We start from the raw sequence: 17,123 nt of genomic DNA, 5'->3' as shown, positions 1-17,123 counted from the left end.
ACTCCACCATGTCACTGTAGCTTCCCACCCCATCCCCTACCTGTGTAGACATCTATCTTGCTCTGCCTGACATAATGGTTTTAAGACTAAAGTTGTTCAGGAAGAAAAGGAAAGTAGGGAACAATTTTCTCTTTAAGACAAGAAAACAAAGAATCAAAACAGCTGAGTGACTTGCTCAAGGACACATAACAATGAGGGCAGGACCAGGAACAGACCAGGTCATTTAACTCCTCTGATTCAGGTCCTTTTCCTTTATAATAGCTAAAAATAATGGCTATTGTTTGAACACTTCCAGGTGATTCAGATCTCAGCCTGTCATTTCCTGACCACCAGGTCATTTATGACCATGTCACCCATTCTAATTCTTCTTACTGCCTAACCACTAGCTGACACTTTATTTTCTTTACTTGTTGACTCCAGGAGCAGGGACTGTGTCTTTCTTGTTCACCACAGGTGTCCTCAACACCTGTCCCAATGGCTACTTCATAGACAGTGCTCAATACATATTTGTTGGACAAATCAATAAACCATGGGTCAGCACAGACTAGTTTCTCTTGCATTTATCATAATTATGAGAGGCTCAATGGGGTTAAGTAATTTTCCTAAGGTTACATGCTAGTAAAGGGTTAGTTAGATTAGGTTTCTTGTAAGTAACAGTAACAGGACCCCTAATTTTAACTGGGCACATGGCTTCCCCTGTGCAGACTACATTTTCCACCCTTCTTCATAGCTAGGAATGGCCATGTGATTGGACAATATGATGTAAGTGCAACTTCTGGAAGTGTCCTTAGAAGTGAGACCTGTGCTTACCCTTTTCTTCTCTTTGCGGGCTGGAATGCAGACACGAGCAGCCATCTTGGAGTATTAAGTGAACTTGGGAATAGGAGGTCACTCAAAACAGAGAAAGAAGACAGGCATCCCTGACACTGTGGAGTGCCATTCCAGCCCCAGATCACCAACTGAGACTTGGTAGGGTAGAAAAATAAATTTCTGCTATGGACTGAATTGTGCCCCCCAAATTCATATGTTGAAACCCTGTCCACAGTGTGACTGTATTTGGAGATAGAGCCTTTAAGAAGGTATTAAGGTTAAGTGAGGTCACAGAGGTAGGTCCCTAATCCAATAGAACTGGTGTCCTTATAGGAAGAGATATCAGAGCCCGCCCTCCCTCCCTGGGTGTGCAGAGGACTAAGTGAGAAGGTAACCATCTACAAGCCAAAAAGGAAGACCTCACCAGCACCAATTTTAATGATACCTTGACCTTAGTTTTCTAGCTTTTAAAACTCTGAGAAAATAAACTTCTGTTATTTAAGCCACTCAGTTTGTGGTTTTATGTTATGGCAGCCCTAGGAGACAAATAAAACTTCTGTCTTGTTCAATCGCATCTAATTTAGTATTTTGCCAGCAAGGAAAAAGGACAGGCAGGATAATGGCTGTTCAAAAGTCAAAGAAAAACATGTTCTACCACAGAGACACATGTAGCTATAGATACTTGTCCTTCAACAAGTATTTATTTAGTGCCTATTAAGTGCCCAGCTCTGTTCTAGGCATTTAGGTTACATGAGTGAACCAAAGAGACAAAAGAGACCTGTCCTCTGGGAAGGCTGCAGGTAAGTTGGATTTTGTGGTGGTTGAAGAGGGAGAACAGGGGTTTTGTTCTGGATACACTTAGTTTGACATGTCAATCAGACATCCAAGTGGGGAGGGAAATGGACAACCAACAATACACATAATAAATACACGAATCATATGGTATGTTCAAAGGTGATGACTATGGAGCAGGCACCTAGAGCAGGATAAGATGAATGGAGAGCATGAGGTGGAGGACAGAGTTTGCTGTCATGAGCACATAGTCAGGGTAGACTTCACTGACTAGAAGACATTTCAACAAGCACTTGAAGGACGAGTAGGTATCTGGAGGAAGAGAAGTGCAGGCAGAAGGAACACTGGAGCAAAGGTCCTGAGTTGGAATTGGGAATCGGTGTGCTAGAGAGTGATGAGAAGGAAGACAGCTGTCAGAGAAATTCAGAGAGATCACAGGGCCAGCTCACGCAGAGGCTTGGAGGCCATTGTAAGGACTTCGGCTTGTATTTGGAGTGAGCTGGGAGTCACAGCAGGGTCTTGAAAAGAGGAGTATGTGAGATGACTTCCATTTTTAAACGATTCATGTGGATGGTGTGTTAAGAATGTGTAGGACAAGGGTGAGAGAGGAGAACCTATTGGGAGGCTATCGCCAAGAACCCAGGTGAGAGGCAATGTGGCACGAGTGGCAATGGTGAGGAGCGGTTAGATTCAGGATACAGTTTGAATATGGAGCCAATTCAGTTTCTGACCAATTGGCTATAAAATATGAAAGGAAGAGGAGAGTCAAGGACAACGTCAAGGTTTTTTATCTGAGCAACTTGAAAGATGAAAGCTCCATCAACTGGAAAAAAGGGGAAAGGTTGCAGGTAGATGGGGTGTTTTGTAAGGAGAGAACAGGGTTAGGCATGCCACCTTTGAGATGTCAGTCAGACATCCAAAGAGAGATGTAAGCAACTGAATATACAAATTTGGAGTTTAGGAGCAAACATCAGAGCTGGAGACATGAACTCGGAAGCTGTCAGCACCTAGGTGATACGCAAACCATAAGATGGATGAGGTTACCAAGGAAGTGTGTGTAGGTGGAGAAGGGAAGAGGACAAAGACCTGAGCCTGCAGCCCTCCAATGGGAACAGTTGAGGGAGATAAGGAAGATCAACAAAGAAGACAGAGAAACCATGGATGAGATAAGAGAAGATAGTGTTCTGGGAGTCAAGAAAAGAAAGGAGGGATTGATCAACCAGGTCAAACGCTGCTTGGGTCAGATTAGTAAATTAAGGACTAAGGAATGCCCATTGGATTGAGCAACATGGAAGTCTTTGGTGGAATGGTCCAGATGAAAGCCTGATTCAAGCAGGTTTACAGGAGAAGAGTGTACACCTGAAATATGTGTGTTTTACTACATGTAAAATTTGCCACAAAAGAAAAAACTGTAAATACATACTATATGCTAAGTAATAATATGCATTCTAAAGTATTTAAAGGGAAATGTACAGGTAGGTATCTGCAGTTTACTTTGAAATGCATAAAAAATTAGATGGAATTGATGGATGGGCAGATGGTTAGCATTTGGTAAGGCAAGTATAGTAGAATATTGATGGTAGAATGTAGGTGATGGACATAGAGATGCTCACCATAAACTTCTCTCAACTGTATGGTACCTTTTCTTTTAAGTTTTCATAGTAAAATGTTGGTTGTTGGGGGAAGAATAGCAGGAAAGAAACTAGGGACAGAGACTATAGATGACTCTTTCTAGGAATTTTGTTCAAAGGAGAATAAATAAATAGGATGGTAGCTGGCTGGGGAAATGCAGTCAAGCTTTTTTTTTTTAAGATGAGAAAAATAATAGATATTTGTATGCTACTGGGGATGATCCGGAAGAGAGCAAAAGGAGTGACATAGGAGAGAGAGGAGAGAGTTACCTGTGCAATGTCCTCGGCCAGACCCAAGGGGATGGGATCTAGCTGACTAGTGGAGGGGCTGGCTTTAGCTAGAAACACAGTTCACCTAGGCAACCAGGTGGAGAGGCAGAGAATGTCGAGCAGATCTGGTGGGTGAGTAGATGGGAGGGGGAAATTTGGAAGTTCTCTTCTGACTATTCCACTATCTCAGTAAGTAGGCAGCAAGGTCAACAGTTGAGAGTAAGGATGGGAAGATGGGGTTTTAAGGAGAGAGCAGGTGTGAACTAGCCACTCTGGAGGGGAGGAATCAATGGACTAAAGACAGAGCAGGTCCTTACCTGGCAGCAGTGAATCCCCACTGGAAGATGGGGGCCAGCATGGTACCGTGTTTTTCTCCAGTCTTGCTTGGCTTCAGTGGGACAGGCACGGAACACATGGAGAATTGGATTTTATCGAAGAGTCAAGTGGTTGCAATAATTGGCCATGGAAGTGTAGCCAGAGAAGGAGAGGGGTGAGGACATTAAAGGACAGGGGGCCATAAATGCTGATAGGAGCACTGGAGGTTCCAATGTCCAGGGATTGTCAGAGTTTGGATACTAAAGGTGAGCTAGAAAGACCAGGACCTGGTAAGTAGAGAACTGAATGCATGAAATTGATATTGTGGCTTATGGGTAAAAACAAAATGTGGTCCAGGAGAGTGAGAAGCTGAGGTTGGGCAGGGGTCAGGATCATGGGCAGAAGGGCAGTCAAGGGACTGGGGATCATCCGCACATAAACTGCAAACATCACAAATTCAGACTGAAGCAGAGGGGGAAGCAATGGTGAGCCAGGTGCCCAGACCACTGGATATGAGGGAGAATGAGCCAGAAGCCAGCAGGAGATAGTGACAATGATGGGCAGTAGGATGTGGAATCTGATGACAGGAGGTTCCAAGCTAAGGGGTTTTTGGATGAGCAGAGGGAGAAGGTCGACATGTGTCAGCACGGAGTGAGGACACCTGCCCCACCGTAGGCCCAGCGGTTCAATGGCAGTGGGAGGAAAGACAGCTGCTGGAGAGGGTAGCAGGGGTGGCAGTGCCCCAAGAGACAGCCAGGTCCCTGTTAGAGTGTATGGGTGACAGGGAAGTTACAGGGAAGGAGTCAAGATATGGAGACTTACTGATAACCGACCATGAGCTCCAGAGGGCACACAAGGGTTTTCAGGAGTCAGGGAGGGGTGGGAGTGAGGAGCAGAACAGGGCGTGATTGAGCCTTTTGGAGATCAGTAAGTCCAAGACAAGCCGTGACCGGGGAGTCCGGAGACTTCATGGTTATTGACAAATACCCCTGAGATGAGTCCTGGGGCTTACAGATCCTGGTGGCGAGGCAGGAGTGCTGGGATAGGGAGGGCTGGCTGTTTGGGACTCGCTCTTTACTCCTGAAGCCACATGTTTATGCCTTGCTGGCAAAGGAGGCATCTAACTTGGTGTGGTAGAGTGGTTAGAGGGCTGGTCCAGAGCCAGACTCCCTCGGACTGCATTCTGGTTGCCGCGTACTAGCCATGTAATGCCACTTAAAACCCGTGATGTAGTTTTCTCACCCATAACGTAGAATAATATCTCTTTCCTAGGTGGGTTGTGAGGAGTAAATGACTACTCCATGGCAGCATTCAACAAACGGAGAGCCTCGCAAAGCCACGCAAAGCCAGACCACCTCCAGACCTCGCGATCATGTGAGCCAAGCTGTGCTCTTTCATTGTGGGCTATGTTAGCCTGAGTTGAGTTTTCTGACTCTTATAACCAAAAGATGTCTGGCCCAGACACTATTTTGATGTCCATTAGGCAGATGAGGAAACAAAAAACCAGAGAGGTTACATTGGTTGTTTAAGGACACACAGCTCTCTGACCTGCCAGTCTGCTCAAACACAGCCAGGTGTTTTTCGACTCAAGGCCCAAGTGCCCAGCACCATCTATTATTTCTAGGTGAGTGTCTTATTCTCAGAGAGACTCTGCAGAGAGTCCAAGATTGGACATTTTAAGAGAAGAGAGGGGCCAGTTTGGCAACCTCCTGACCTTGGACTGATCACCCAGCAGAGTATTTAATGGGTCCCAGTCTGTGCTCGGGAGGATGAATTTTCACACGGTCCAGTGGTCCAGAACCTGGGTCTGTGCTGTCTGGAATGTGGTGAGCAGAGGACAAGTAGAGAGAAGTTCTCAGATAGGCACATGCTGCCTCCAAGCCTCCAGTCTCCAGGACAGCATAAGTCAATGGAGGAAGGAGCCCAGGGGTTTAATCTCAAGAAAGGTCATAAGGCCACGCTTTCCCACCACTGCCTTCTGGCCTCTATTTACCATTTTTTCCTTTATTATTCTATCTCCATTTATTTTCTTTGTTTTCTTCTTATTTTCTACATCTTCTCTTCCCACAAACATTTTGGAATCATTTATAGAATATATATATGAATGAAATATAAAGATCAAACCACAGACATCAGGACTAGGTAAAGAGTAAACTAGAATAGGAAGTATAGACGAAGGGGATGCAGATGACTCCTCACATATCAAATATGACATTTCACACTTGCTGTGGTTGAGTTTCCTGGTGGCCAAAAATGGGCAAATACAAATACGTGGTTCAGAGTAATATGTAATGAGCAGTGTGGACAGACACAATCTGCCCTCAGAGGAAACAAAACTTTCTCCAACACTCAGGCCAAAAAGAAAAATTTTACACATGTATATAGATGCCACAGCATAGTGTCATGCAGAGGAGTCCCCAGCCACATCCCCAAGTGTACATGCAGGAACAAGTTTTATAAGCCTAATGCAACTTTCTAATGTTTTAATTTGATCCACTTCCCAAACTGTGTTCCTGAGACCCTGAGAGTTGTACACAGCAACTGGAAGTTGTAGTAAGTGGTTAAGAAAAGGTTTCCACAGGGAAATAAGTTCAAGATAAAATCAGTATTAAACAAAATTCAGCAGGTTTTTAAACTATGGGATTTTTTTTTAGAGCTTTTATCAGTCTAATGTCCATGTGAATCTCCAAGTTCAGGTGAAGGATGTATTATTTCTGTGTTTGTCTATAGAACCCCACTCTGCACCTATCCCCAGTTTTTTCAGGAGTACCTTTTAGAAGATCACAGAAAGCTAAAGATGCATGGACTGCAGCTTGAGAAATGCTTATCTGTAGGAACGAATGAGTTAAACTTCTCCAGATAAAATTTCTGTTGGCCAGGCATTTGATAGAGTTGGCCATCTGAGGGCTTAAGGCAATGGTGTCTGACATGGCCCAGACTTCAGGCCTTCTGATAGTCTCATGATGAAATTAGAACACCTCTTCCTCAAACTCCTCTTGACCAGGAATCACATTCTTAGTATAACTAGAGAATGTGGGAAAGGGGTTACAGAGGGTGAAGACCAGAACCTCTTACAGCCTGTGAGATCCTCCGTCTCCACCAAGGAGGGGCCAGGTGTGCTCCCCTGGGGGCCTGGTTCATGTACAAAGGCAGGGTTCCCTGTGCCCACTTGCTCAGCTGCATGGAGTGGAGGGAGCAGACAAGGAAATGGAGTCTCAGAGACATGCTAGATGTATCCCAGGAGACAGTCAGGAGACAGTCAAGGATTCCAAGCTGCAGTCTGGACTGGAGCTAGCCGGAGAGATAAGGGGTGGGAGGGACACGAAAGTAAGCTGGCAGTGGGAAATGAGTCTGCATGCCAGAATCATTTCAACTTCAAAGGAAATGTGGCCTTCAGGGGTTCATTATGTGATTTCTGTAACCTCAGGGAGAGACGCGCTTTGATAATTCTGAGTTGGACAAAAGTGATTTCATCTATTGCTCCTCAGCGGATAGTTCCAACCTCCATGGCTAACATCAGGCTCATTTATGACTCAGCATAGATCCGAGTCTGGGACCTGAACCACCAGATGCTCCTCAGCCAAAAAAGGCTGAGAGAGAGTTAATATACACAATGTAACTATAAAACAGCCAAGTACGAAAAGCTGGCATCCAAGAATGCTCACCACAGGGCTGCCCATAATGGTGGAAAATGGAAACAACCTTAATATTCCATTCATGGGAATTAACTAAAATATGGTACATTCATATGACAGAATACAGGCAACCTTCACCAATGATTTGAAATGTATGTATTGATATGGAAAGAGTTATATGATGAGCTAGCAAGTCAAAATACAGGTTAGCAAAATATAAAGAGCAGAGTCTCATTTTAATGGAAAATGGTGTTTTTTTAAGTATGCACAGAAAGAAGTCTAAAAGGAGATATCAGAATTAAAACTGGCTCTCTGTGGGCTATGAGACTGCGAATTGCTGATATCTTTTTCTTTTTGTTCATCAGTCATTTCTTTTTAAAATAATAAACATGGATAGTTTTTGACATACTTATTTTTAAAAACAGAACAAGAAAACGAAGTGCAATTTGCAACTTCCTGCAGCTGGAATGTCTTCCCGAGGCACTCACGTTCTCCTTCGCTTCATCTCTCCCCCTTCATACTTGATCTTCATTATCCTGTCATTGTTATTTTGGTTCCAAATCCTCTTCCTCTGTCTCCTCCACCAATGACGCCGATGCTTTGCGGGGGATGGAGGCACGGCTAGCCAGGTTCTGAGGGCCACAGAGACAGGAATTCTGGAATAAGAGTGTGAACTAAGATACCAGCCAGCCCAGGGTGGTGTGAGGTGATGGGTGTCTGGCTGGGACAGGCTTTCTGAGGCCACTGGAATGTGGAGTGAGGGCAGATTGGCCAAGATCATAGGCCAGGCAGGGATCAGACCATTTGACCTCATGACATCACTGTTCTCTCACCGCTCCTCCTGGTGAACTTGAGACAGGGCCTAAAGCTCAGATGAGAAATGTCTGCGTAGGGCGTGGGTCTATGGTCACCTGCACGCATGTGCTGAGGTGGTCCAGGGGACTGGCTCTGGCCTCTCTACTCGCAGTGGGCTGTGAAATTCTAACCTCGCCTGAGCCTGTGCTTCTCAAACTCCTTATAACCTCAGGGTATGAAGCCAGTGGATGGAAGAAACTGCCTTTCCAAGGAAGAAAAAGAGGTTACTGAAAATTAATGAGTTCATATTTGTACAGCAATTAAAAATACTTTCTTTTATTTGAAAATGTGGAAGGACTCAAGTTTTTTTATTCTAATATCAAGTAAGCACAAATACAAAACCCAGAGTAGAATGAGAAATGTAGATGAATCGAACATCTTAAGACAGGGACATGTTGTACTTGCCCTGGGATAGAGCCACTGCAGGCTAGGCTCCATCCTGCCCACATCCACTTCTCTGTGAGAAGCACTGGCTGAACAGATCACCAAAGTGTCGTATCTCCCTGTCCCTGGGAAAGATGAACTACACTGAGGTCAGCTACAAAGCAAGGTGCATAAATACTGAGTCTCCTGCAAGCAGGGTTAGATGAGGGAAGGGGGGGATGCTTAAGTTCTCTGTCATAATTTCCTACAGTATTATTGTCTCCATTTTTATCAAATGAAAAACGGAGCCTCAAGGAAGTTGAAATGACTTGCCCAAGGTCACACAGCCAAAGCGACAGGAGCTGGACGCCCACCTACAAAGTCAGTGAGGATGCTGGCCAAGCCAAGGCACCTTTGAGAAACAAAGTGGCTCGCAGGCCGAGACGGTGGGATGGGGACGACAAGAAGGGATACACTGTTAAAAGCCATCATCCTCAGGGGCAGTAGTCAAAGGAACTTGCACATTCTACTTTATGTATTTCTGTAATATTTGTGTTGTTATAGCCAATATATTTTCTTAATGGTGGTTGCCCAACAAGATCAAAAGGTTACTCTTTAGACGCTGACCCTAAATAGCTTCCCTTGGTCTGCTGGGAACCTCACCCAGCTGCCTTCCTGATTACTTGGCTTCGTGTAGAGCTGGCTGGCAGAGAGAGGGGCCATTGGCCAAGCTGACTACACTGTGTTGTCCACCCAGTTTTCTCTATCTCATTATAAATGAAGACTGCTCTACATATTTCTTTTTCTCCTCTTGTCCCCAGCCCTTCCGAGAGTCCAGCAAACACAAGTGAACACATATATAATGTGAGTCAAAGCAGAGAAAAGAGTCTCTTTTAGCTTAGAAAACACCCAGGCATCAGTTCACTCTTGGACGTGTACAGGCTGATTGTCTTGTCGATGCGTGGCCCTGTGTCAGACAGCAAATAAAGGCTTCTTTTCTTCATGTGTTGCTGTGTTATTCAGAAGTCTTTCCCTTGCAAGGGACAGAAATCCAACTTGAGCTGGCTCAAGAATAAAAAGGGGGGTGGATTTTTTGGTTGACATAATCAAAAAAATCCAAAGACAGAGGCATGGTGGGATCCAGACATTCAAACGATGTCATCAGGGCTTTTTCTAATTCTCTTCTCATCTTTCTCTTGTGTTGGCCTCACTCTCAGGCAGGTTCTTTGCACACTGTGGTCCTGTGGCAGTGACCATCCACAGTTCCATCCTCTAACTTGGAGCCAGCAATACAAGAAAGTTCTCACTAATTTCAACAGAAGTCCCAGAACTGAATCTCAATGGCTTGGCTTGGCCTGGCCTATCCCATGCCTATGTCTGAACCAGTCGCTGCATAAGGAGAAACAGATGCCCAGTGCTAGATCTAAGGACCCCTTCCATTTGCCCTGGAGGAAAACAGACTGGAAAGAAGGAACTGATTGGCAAGATGAAGGCTGAGGAGAAAAAAATGTGATGGTGGGGGGCAGAGGGAGGGGAATTGGATTCCAGACGCTAAAGGCCCAGGGGGAAGGTGAAGCAAGAGAGCAGTGCCTGCCCCCGGGGGTAGGGGAGAGATGAATCAGAAGAGCTGGACTGTGTGGACATCAACAGGCACCATGAGCAGCAAAGCACTGCTCAGCATGTCCTTCTGGATTTGACGTGGCACGGCGGGAGGCAGTTTTTGAGGAAGTGGGTGGTGCCACCCCACCTCTGATGTTCAGAGCAAGGTAAGGGGATCACATTTTCTTATCTGCTATGTTGTTTGCATCTGTTAGCCTTGCATGGGTCCTGTTAGATTGAGTTGTCTACCAGGAGGTCAGTTGCCTCCAAACAAACCGACAAGATTGAATGAACTCATGGACCCATGAGGCTGGGAACCTGACCTTGGATGCTGTAGATTCCACAAGGTCCTGGCACCATGGAAGTCCCCTTGGCAGGCAGCCAGCAGGCCTGCTCTGACGACACCCTGCCTTCGCTTCCAGGCCTCGGCAGTGCCTTCCTTACATCGCTCTGCCAGGACTCTGGGAGACTGCAGAGGAGGACCTCTGGCCAGGAGCTTGGCTCAAAGCAGGCCCAGATCACTGGCAGCTCTTCCTACAACTTGGGCACACAGTATGTCTAGCATACAACACATGGCACCCGTTACAGGCATACCTCACTTTATTGCACTTGGTAGAAATTGTACTCTTTTACAGATTGAAACTTTGTGGCAACCCTGTGTCAAGCAAGTCTATTGGTACCGTTTTTCCAACAGCATTTGCTCATTTCATGTCTGTGTCATGTTTTGGTAATTCTCATAATATTTCAAACGTTTTCATTTTTTAGCCATCAAATATTTATACGTTTTTTAAGACTTGATGCTATGGCACACCTAACAGAGTACTGTATAGAGTACACATAACTTTTGTATGCACTGGGGAACCCACAGACTCATACGATTTGCCTTACTGAGATACTCACATTATTGGGTGGTCTGGAACAGAACCTGTAAAATTTCCAAGGTTTGCCCGTATCGGGTATGTGAGGTGCACGGCGGGGTGCCAAAGAGAAGCTCGAGAGTCGGCAACTATTAACACAACCTTTTGACTCTAAAGGACAGCACTCCAGTGGCAGGTACTAAGTACCCAGGGGCTGTGTGACTTTGACTTTTTCTGTGTTTTGCTGGGCTTTCTTCCCCTCTACTCAAAATACTTTTCCCATCTCTTCTCTCTTCTTCATGAGACCACCTACTTGCAAATGTGCTGAGAGCACAAACTTTCCTGCCTGACATCCTGTAGGTTGTCTGATGCCCGGCTAGAGCAGTGTTCCTCAAAGTGGGGTTCCCTGGCCCATCTGTGTCATGACAAATCATGAGGAGGTGTTTGTTAACCAGGCAGATAGATTCTTAGATCCATCCAGACCTACTGCATCTCAGTCTCTGGGTTTGGAGCCTAGAGATCTGCAGTTTAAAAGGCTGTGGCGGGGTAGGGGGGATTCTAATACACCCCAAAGCTCACAAGCCATGGTCCCACGGGCACTCATGAGGCACCTGGCCCCAACAGGAAAGTCCTGATTCACCCGCAGGCCCTGCCCCCGTTGGCCCTTCTATCAGCCAACTCAAAGTCTCCAGTTCTGAGAGTTACTGATTAACCCTAAGTTTCAAGAAAAGAAATCATAATAACCAAAGGGACAACGTAAGCCAAGAAACAAGCTGAGCTGCCCCGGAAGAGTGGTGCCAGACAGCTGCTGTCACCAGGCACTTGACAAGAAGGAAAAGGAGGCTTGAGACACTCAGCCTGAGGTCAGACTCCATGTAGGTCGAGCAACGCCGCCAAACAGCCCTTGCCGATGCCCAGGCCCTGAGCTGCCGCGTCCTGCGGGCTCCCGTGTCCAGAATGGCCTGCACTGAGGTCCCGCGGCGGCCCGTCCCGCAGCAGCCCCAGCCCTTTTCCACAGGAGCCGTCACCATCAACACAGCGAGCCCTGCTGGGGGGCACTGTGGCTTAACAGACGGTGACCTAGAGTGCCTGGTGTGCAGAGAGCCCTACAATTGCGCCCGGCTGCCCAAGCTCCTGGGGTGCCAGCACTTCTTCTGTGCCGTCTGCCTGAAGCTCCTGTTGTGCGTGCAGGATGACACGTGGTCCATCACCTGCCCACTGTGCCGCAAGGCCACCACCATCCCTGGGGGCCTCATCTGCAGCCTGCGTGACCAGGAGGCCGTGGTGAGGCAGCTGACCAGGCCATGCCCAGAGGTGCGGCTCTGTCCTCAGGTCCTGTCGGATCCTGTCGTGTTGGCAGCAGGGAATCCCAGCTTGGTAGGAGAGGATGGGCAGGACACAGTGAATGCCAATCGCATGGCAGCCCGGCGCCTGGCGGCACACCTGCTCCTACTGGTCTTACTCATTATCCTCATCCTGCCCTTCATCTACCCGGGGGTCATGCAGTGGGTGCTCACCTTCATTATCGCACTGGCCCTGCTGCTGTCTACCATCTTCTGCTGCCACCCCAGCAGCCAGGGCAGCTGCTGGCCCTCCCCAAGGACTCTCCTGTGCAGGGAGCATAAACACAGTGAGATCTCCTCCATTGCCTGAGTGCTCTGGCCAGGCAGCCGCTGCCATGCCTCCTGCCTCGTGGGCCTCGTTACTCTCACTGTGAACAGGGTAAGGGACAGGGGCTATAAACTGCCTGGCTCCCTCGGGAGGTGAAATGCCAGCTGGACCTGCAAGCAAAGCCAGAATGGCCATCTTGGGTCAAGAACTATGCACATGGATGATAGACTTAGCCTGCCCATGGTATAGAGCACCTGCACCGTCTGGCATGGGGAAGGAGGCACAAATTACTTGAACGCTGCAAACGGGGGCCTCCTGTTACTTTTATTCTGATGTTTCTGGTTTTCCTTTATATGCCTGATGACTTTATTGCAGAACAAATAGAATGAGGACTCCTTTTTCGCAACTTCTGTAGCCGATTCTGTTTTCTTGCTGTGTTTTGGTTCGGTTTTTGGATTTGGGACAGTTTGTTCATATTTCTGGCTGTCGCACATTTTCTCTCCCGGGAAGTTGGAGCCCACAGGAAGTTGTCCTGTGCTCCCCGTCTGGTGCCCATCCCACCTTGCCAAAGGTCCAGTGATTTGGGTCTCCCACTGAGTGGTCCCTGGGGACGGAGAGAGACAGAGAAAGAGAGAGAGAGAGAGAACTCATGCAGAGAACACCTGAGATGCCGCAGGGGACGTCCACATTTAGTTGGGAGAGTCGGGGAGGGGTGGAGAGGATGCGGGTGGGTCTGGGAATTGCTCCCAGCAGACTTCCAGTGTTTCCCAGCTCTACACCATCGAGACCTGACTTAGAGAATCTCAGGGTTACAAGGACTTCTCCCCACAATAAGTCCAACTATTCATCAGCTGCACAGTCCACACTGCAGAACCAAATCTTTATGGGTGTTGCTTCCCTTACTATTACATCTCAGTTCCAAGTGTGCTTTTGTCATAAAGATAAGAGGCCCATAAATGCAACGGTCCTCTCTGATAACTCCACCTTTCCCGCTTTGCCCCAAGAGTCACGGTCATTGAAAAGCTTTTGTGTCTTCTATCGACCATTTCTGCCCCCATAACACAGAAGAGGCTTCTGCCGGAGAGGATGATCTTCCGCAGTTGTCAGAGTCAGGCCTCAGCCAGGGGGAACCTGTGGGGGATACAGAGGAGTGGAAGGTGGGAGACGACACCTTGCTTTCTTCCAAAGGGCCCATAGCTGAGAAGCAGACTTGAAAAATCTCAAGGGGCTCACTGGGCACAATCCTTTGTCCCTCCCTGGCCCCCCTTTTCCTCCTGCTAGGATGACAGTTGCAGGTTGGATGTTCATTTGGGCGACTGTACCTTTGTCAGGGAGGGACAAGAGAACTCTGGCACTAGAGCAAAGCGGGTGACCCTGGCCTAGTGATTGTGTGTTGTTGAGCAAGGCCTTTGGCCTCTCTGAATTTCCCTTTCCCCGAAATGAACCAGTTGAACTGTATTATTCCTGAGATCCCCGAAGCCCAGGAGCTGAGGGCACCACTGGGCCCCTGAAACAGAAACAAGGGCCATGGAAAGAAAAGTCGAAATATAAGTACATATGTATGCATGCAATTAGCTGTTCTTGAAATGTGGATGCCTTCCTTGTTTTCTTATAAGGTACTTCCAGAGCAACTCTGTGACACCCATGCTATTGGTCTTATTAACTCCTGAGGCTCTGAGTGTGTGTGTAGCGGGGAGAGGGTATGCATGTGCTCATGCTCTGAGGCCAAGGCCAAGTGGGCCTGCAGAACACACTGTCTCCCGAGGATGAGTAAATGACAAGAACTGCTGGGCATTTCCCGAGCTGTGCTCAGGTTTGTGCAGTTTAGGATGGTTGCCAGAAGAACAGGGAAAGAACATTCTCTCCCCACCCACCTCCACTCCCAGTCCATCTAGTTCCTGGACTCTTCAACAAGAAGAAAACGTCCACCAAGGTTTCAGTTGCTAATGGCAACACCATTTGTACCATAATAATGGCGGGCGCATGTTTGACTGCTTACTATGTGTCAAGCACTGCACTAACTGCTGTATACAATTTTCTAGCTCAATCTTCCCAAGAGTTTTATGACGGAGAGATCATCTTGCTGATGAGGAGACTGAGGAACCAGAGAGGTAAATTCATCTGCCTAAGGCTGCACAGCCAGCCACTACCAGAACTCCCCAGGGAATTATTCCAGGGCTCTCTCTGCTCCATCATGCTGCCTCATTTGTGTGCAGTTCCAAAACAACCAGGAAACTGGTCACTGCTTGTGAGCTTGCAAGAGAGAAGAGGAAACCAACCTCAGGAGCCTCTGAATTCTAGGGGTTAGGTGCTCAGAGATGCCAGAGAATTCAAGGACCTGCTGTCTATGCTCAAAAGAAAGAAAAGAGAGTGATGAAAATGAGATAGCTTTTCCATAGATTTTTACCACCCAGCCCCAGGTGCCCCAGCACGGAACTGTGTTAGCACAGACCCTCCAACCAGTGTGCCTCCGACCCCCTGGGCAAAAATGTCCTGACGCTATTACCAGCCCCTATGAAGCCATGCTGGTCCCAACCACCTTCTGGCCCTTGGCAGTGTGGGGACAGAAAGCACCAGAGGCCAATATCAGCCAGGCTACCCTGGAGGGGAGCAGAGGAGACAGACGGTACTACTAGAGAATGTGAGAGGGAGAAACCAGTGTCTGACCGGTAGAAGTTACAGAACTTCTCTGAGTCTTCATTTGCTCACCTAGAAAGTGGAGGAGGATGCCACACACATCTTACTTTATTCACTCTTATTGATAAAGAGGTCTATTAACAACTGGGCTCTAGAATTCACCTCCTCCATTACCAGCCTCAGCATCAACAGTGTCTTCAACAATATAACAATAATTACTAATTACTAACATGACTTGAATGCACAGTGTGAAGTGTATTACATGTTACCACATATGTTACAAGGTAGGTGCTATTACCCCCAAATTAGCCACAGGGATGCTGAGTCACAGAGAGGTTAAGTAACTTCCTCAAGATCACACAGTGAGTCAGTGGTGGAGTGAATGGCAGGAGTCTGACTCCAGAGTTTGGACTTGGAGTCACTTTGCTGTATCTGATGGAACATTTCTGGCATGTCATAAGTGCTCAAAATATGTAGGTCCCCTGACCTGAAAGGTAAAGAAGAGATGGCATTCCCCCATTCAGTTACAGCTTTCTGACTCAGTGGGTACCTGGGGCAGAGGGTGATGGGAACCCACCTGAGGCATTACCTACAGCCACTTTCTCTTTGCACATTACAGTCACTAATCATTGTTGGAACCTCTGTTCCAATGCCTGGAGGAAGTTTTTCAGCCTTTGCTAGAATAATTAATTAATTTTTTGTGGCACAGGAAAGCATTTCCAGGAATTAAAGACCTGTTTGCAATTTCTCAGGCTGTAGCAACAAAGAACACATTCAAAGAGAAATCAAATATTTCTTGTGTCAGTAGAGAGTTCCCTAGAGAATTCAGAACACCATGGAATCTAAGATCCACCCATGCAGTCATCTAGCAAATACTGAGGACCTGCTCTGTGCCAGGTATTTAATCTTATTTGAGAAAGAAATTTGATTTGATGAGGAAGGAAAGCTAATATATGCTAAACACTGCTTATAGGTTGAATTGTGGCCCCTTCCCTAAAAGAAGATATGTTGGAGCCTTAACCCCTATTCCCCATAATGTGGCCTTATTTGGAAATAGGGTTTTTACAGAGATAATCAAATTAAAATGAGGTCATTAGAGTGGGTTCTAATCTGATATGATTGCTGTCCTTATAAAAAGAGGAAATGTGCAGCCAGAGACAGACATGTAGAGAGAGAAGACAGCGTGATGACACATAGAACACCATGTGGGGATGAAGGCAGAGATGGAGGTGACATTTCTACAAGCCGAGGAATGCCAAAGATGGCCATCAAACACCCAGAAGCTAGGAGAGAGGCATGGGATGGATTCTCTCTCAGAGCCCTCAGCAGGGGCCAACCCTGTCAGTACCAAGATCTGGGACTTCTTAGGCTCCAGAACTGTTGTTCAAGTCACTCGCTTTACGGCACCTTGTCACGGCAGCCCTAGACCAACAGCACCTATCCCTGTGTCTGTGCTTGCCCCACGCCCCTTAGCTGGGCTACTTCAAGTTCATCTAACTCACCCAGAGTTTTGCAGCTTGTAGTGCGAACATGGGGCTCAAAATCAAGTCTGATGAACTCCCAAAACTAGGTCATACTTCTTCCATTTTGTGGTTGGGAAATTGAGCCTCAGAGAAGCACTGTGATGCCCCCCAAAAGTGTCCAAAATGTCAGAGATGTAGTTGCAATCAGTGACCACAGCTCCGAAATTATCCTTGATCTTTGTAACAATCGTATGGGAATTACTGAATTACTATCCCCATTTCACA

The 17,123-nt window shown here is 47.0% G+C and overlaps 1 protein-coding gene across 1 annotated transcript; it reads left to right on the top strand.

The window, feature by feature from the left end:
• Positions 1-11,871: 11,871 nt before the first annotated feature.
• RNF186 (ring finger protein 186) lies at positions 11,872-14,996 on the top strand. Its single transcript, XM_057499798.1, has 2 exons — positions 11,872-13,895; positions 14,781-14,996. Exon 1 carries the CDS (start codon positions 12,085-12,087, stop codon positions 12,778-12,780), a length of 696 nt encoding a protein of 231 aa, XP_057355781.1. The 5' UTR covers positions 11,872-12,084; the 3' UTR covers positions 12,781-13,895; positions 14,781-14,996.
• Positions 14,997-17,123: the final 2,127 nt, after the last annotated feature.

This window comes from Manis pentadactyla, chromosome 4 (assembly GCF_030020395.1).
Source record: "Manis pentadactyla isolate mManPen7 chromosome 4, mManPen7.hap1, whole genome shotgun sequence".
Lineage (NCBI taxonomy): Eukaryota > Metazoa > Chordata > Mammalia > Pholidota > Manidae > Manis > Manis pentadactyla.
The sequence above is the reverse complement of the archived record's forward strand: the minus strand, read 5'-3'. Positions and strand labels throughout refer to the sequence as shown.

What these genes read in the sequence shown, in the direction of transcription:
- RNF186 (XM_057499798.1), top strand. Translation starts at nt 12,085, where the DNA reads ATGGCCTGCACTGAGGTCCCGCGGCGGCCCGTCCCGCAGCAGCCCCAG.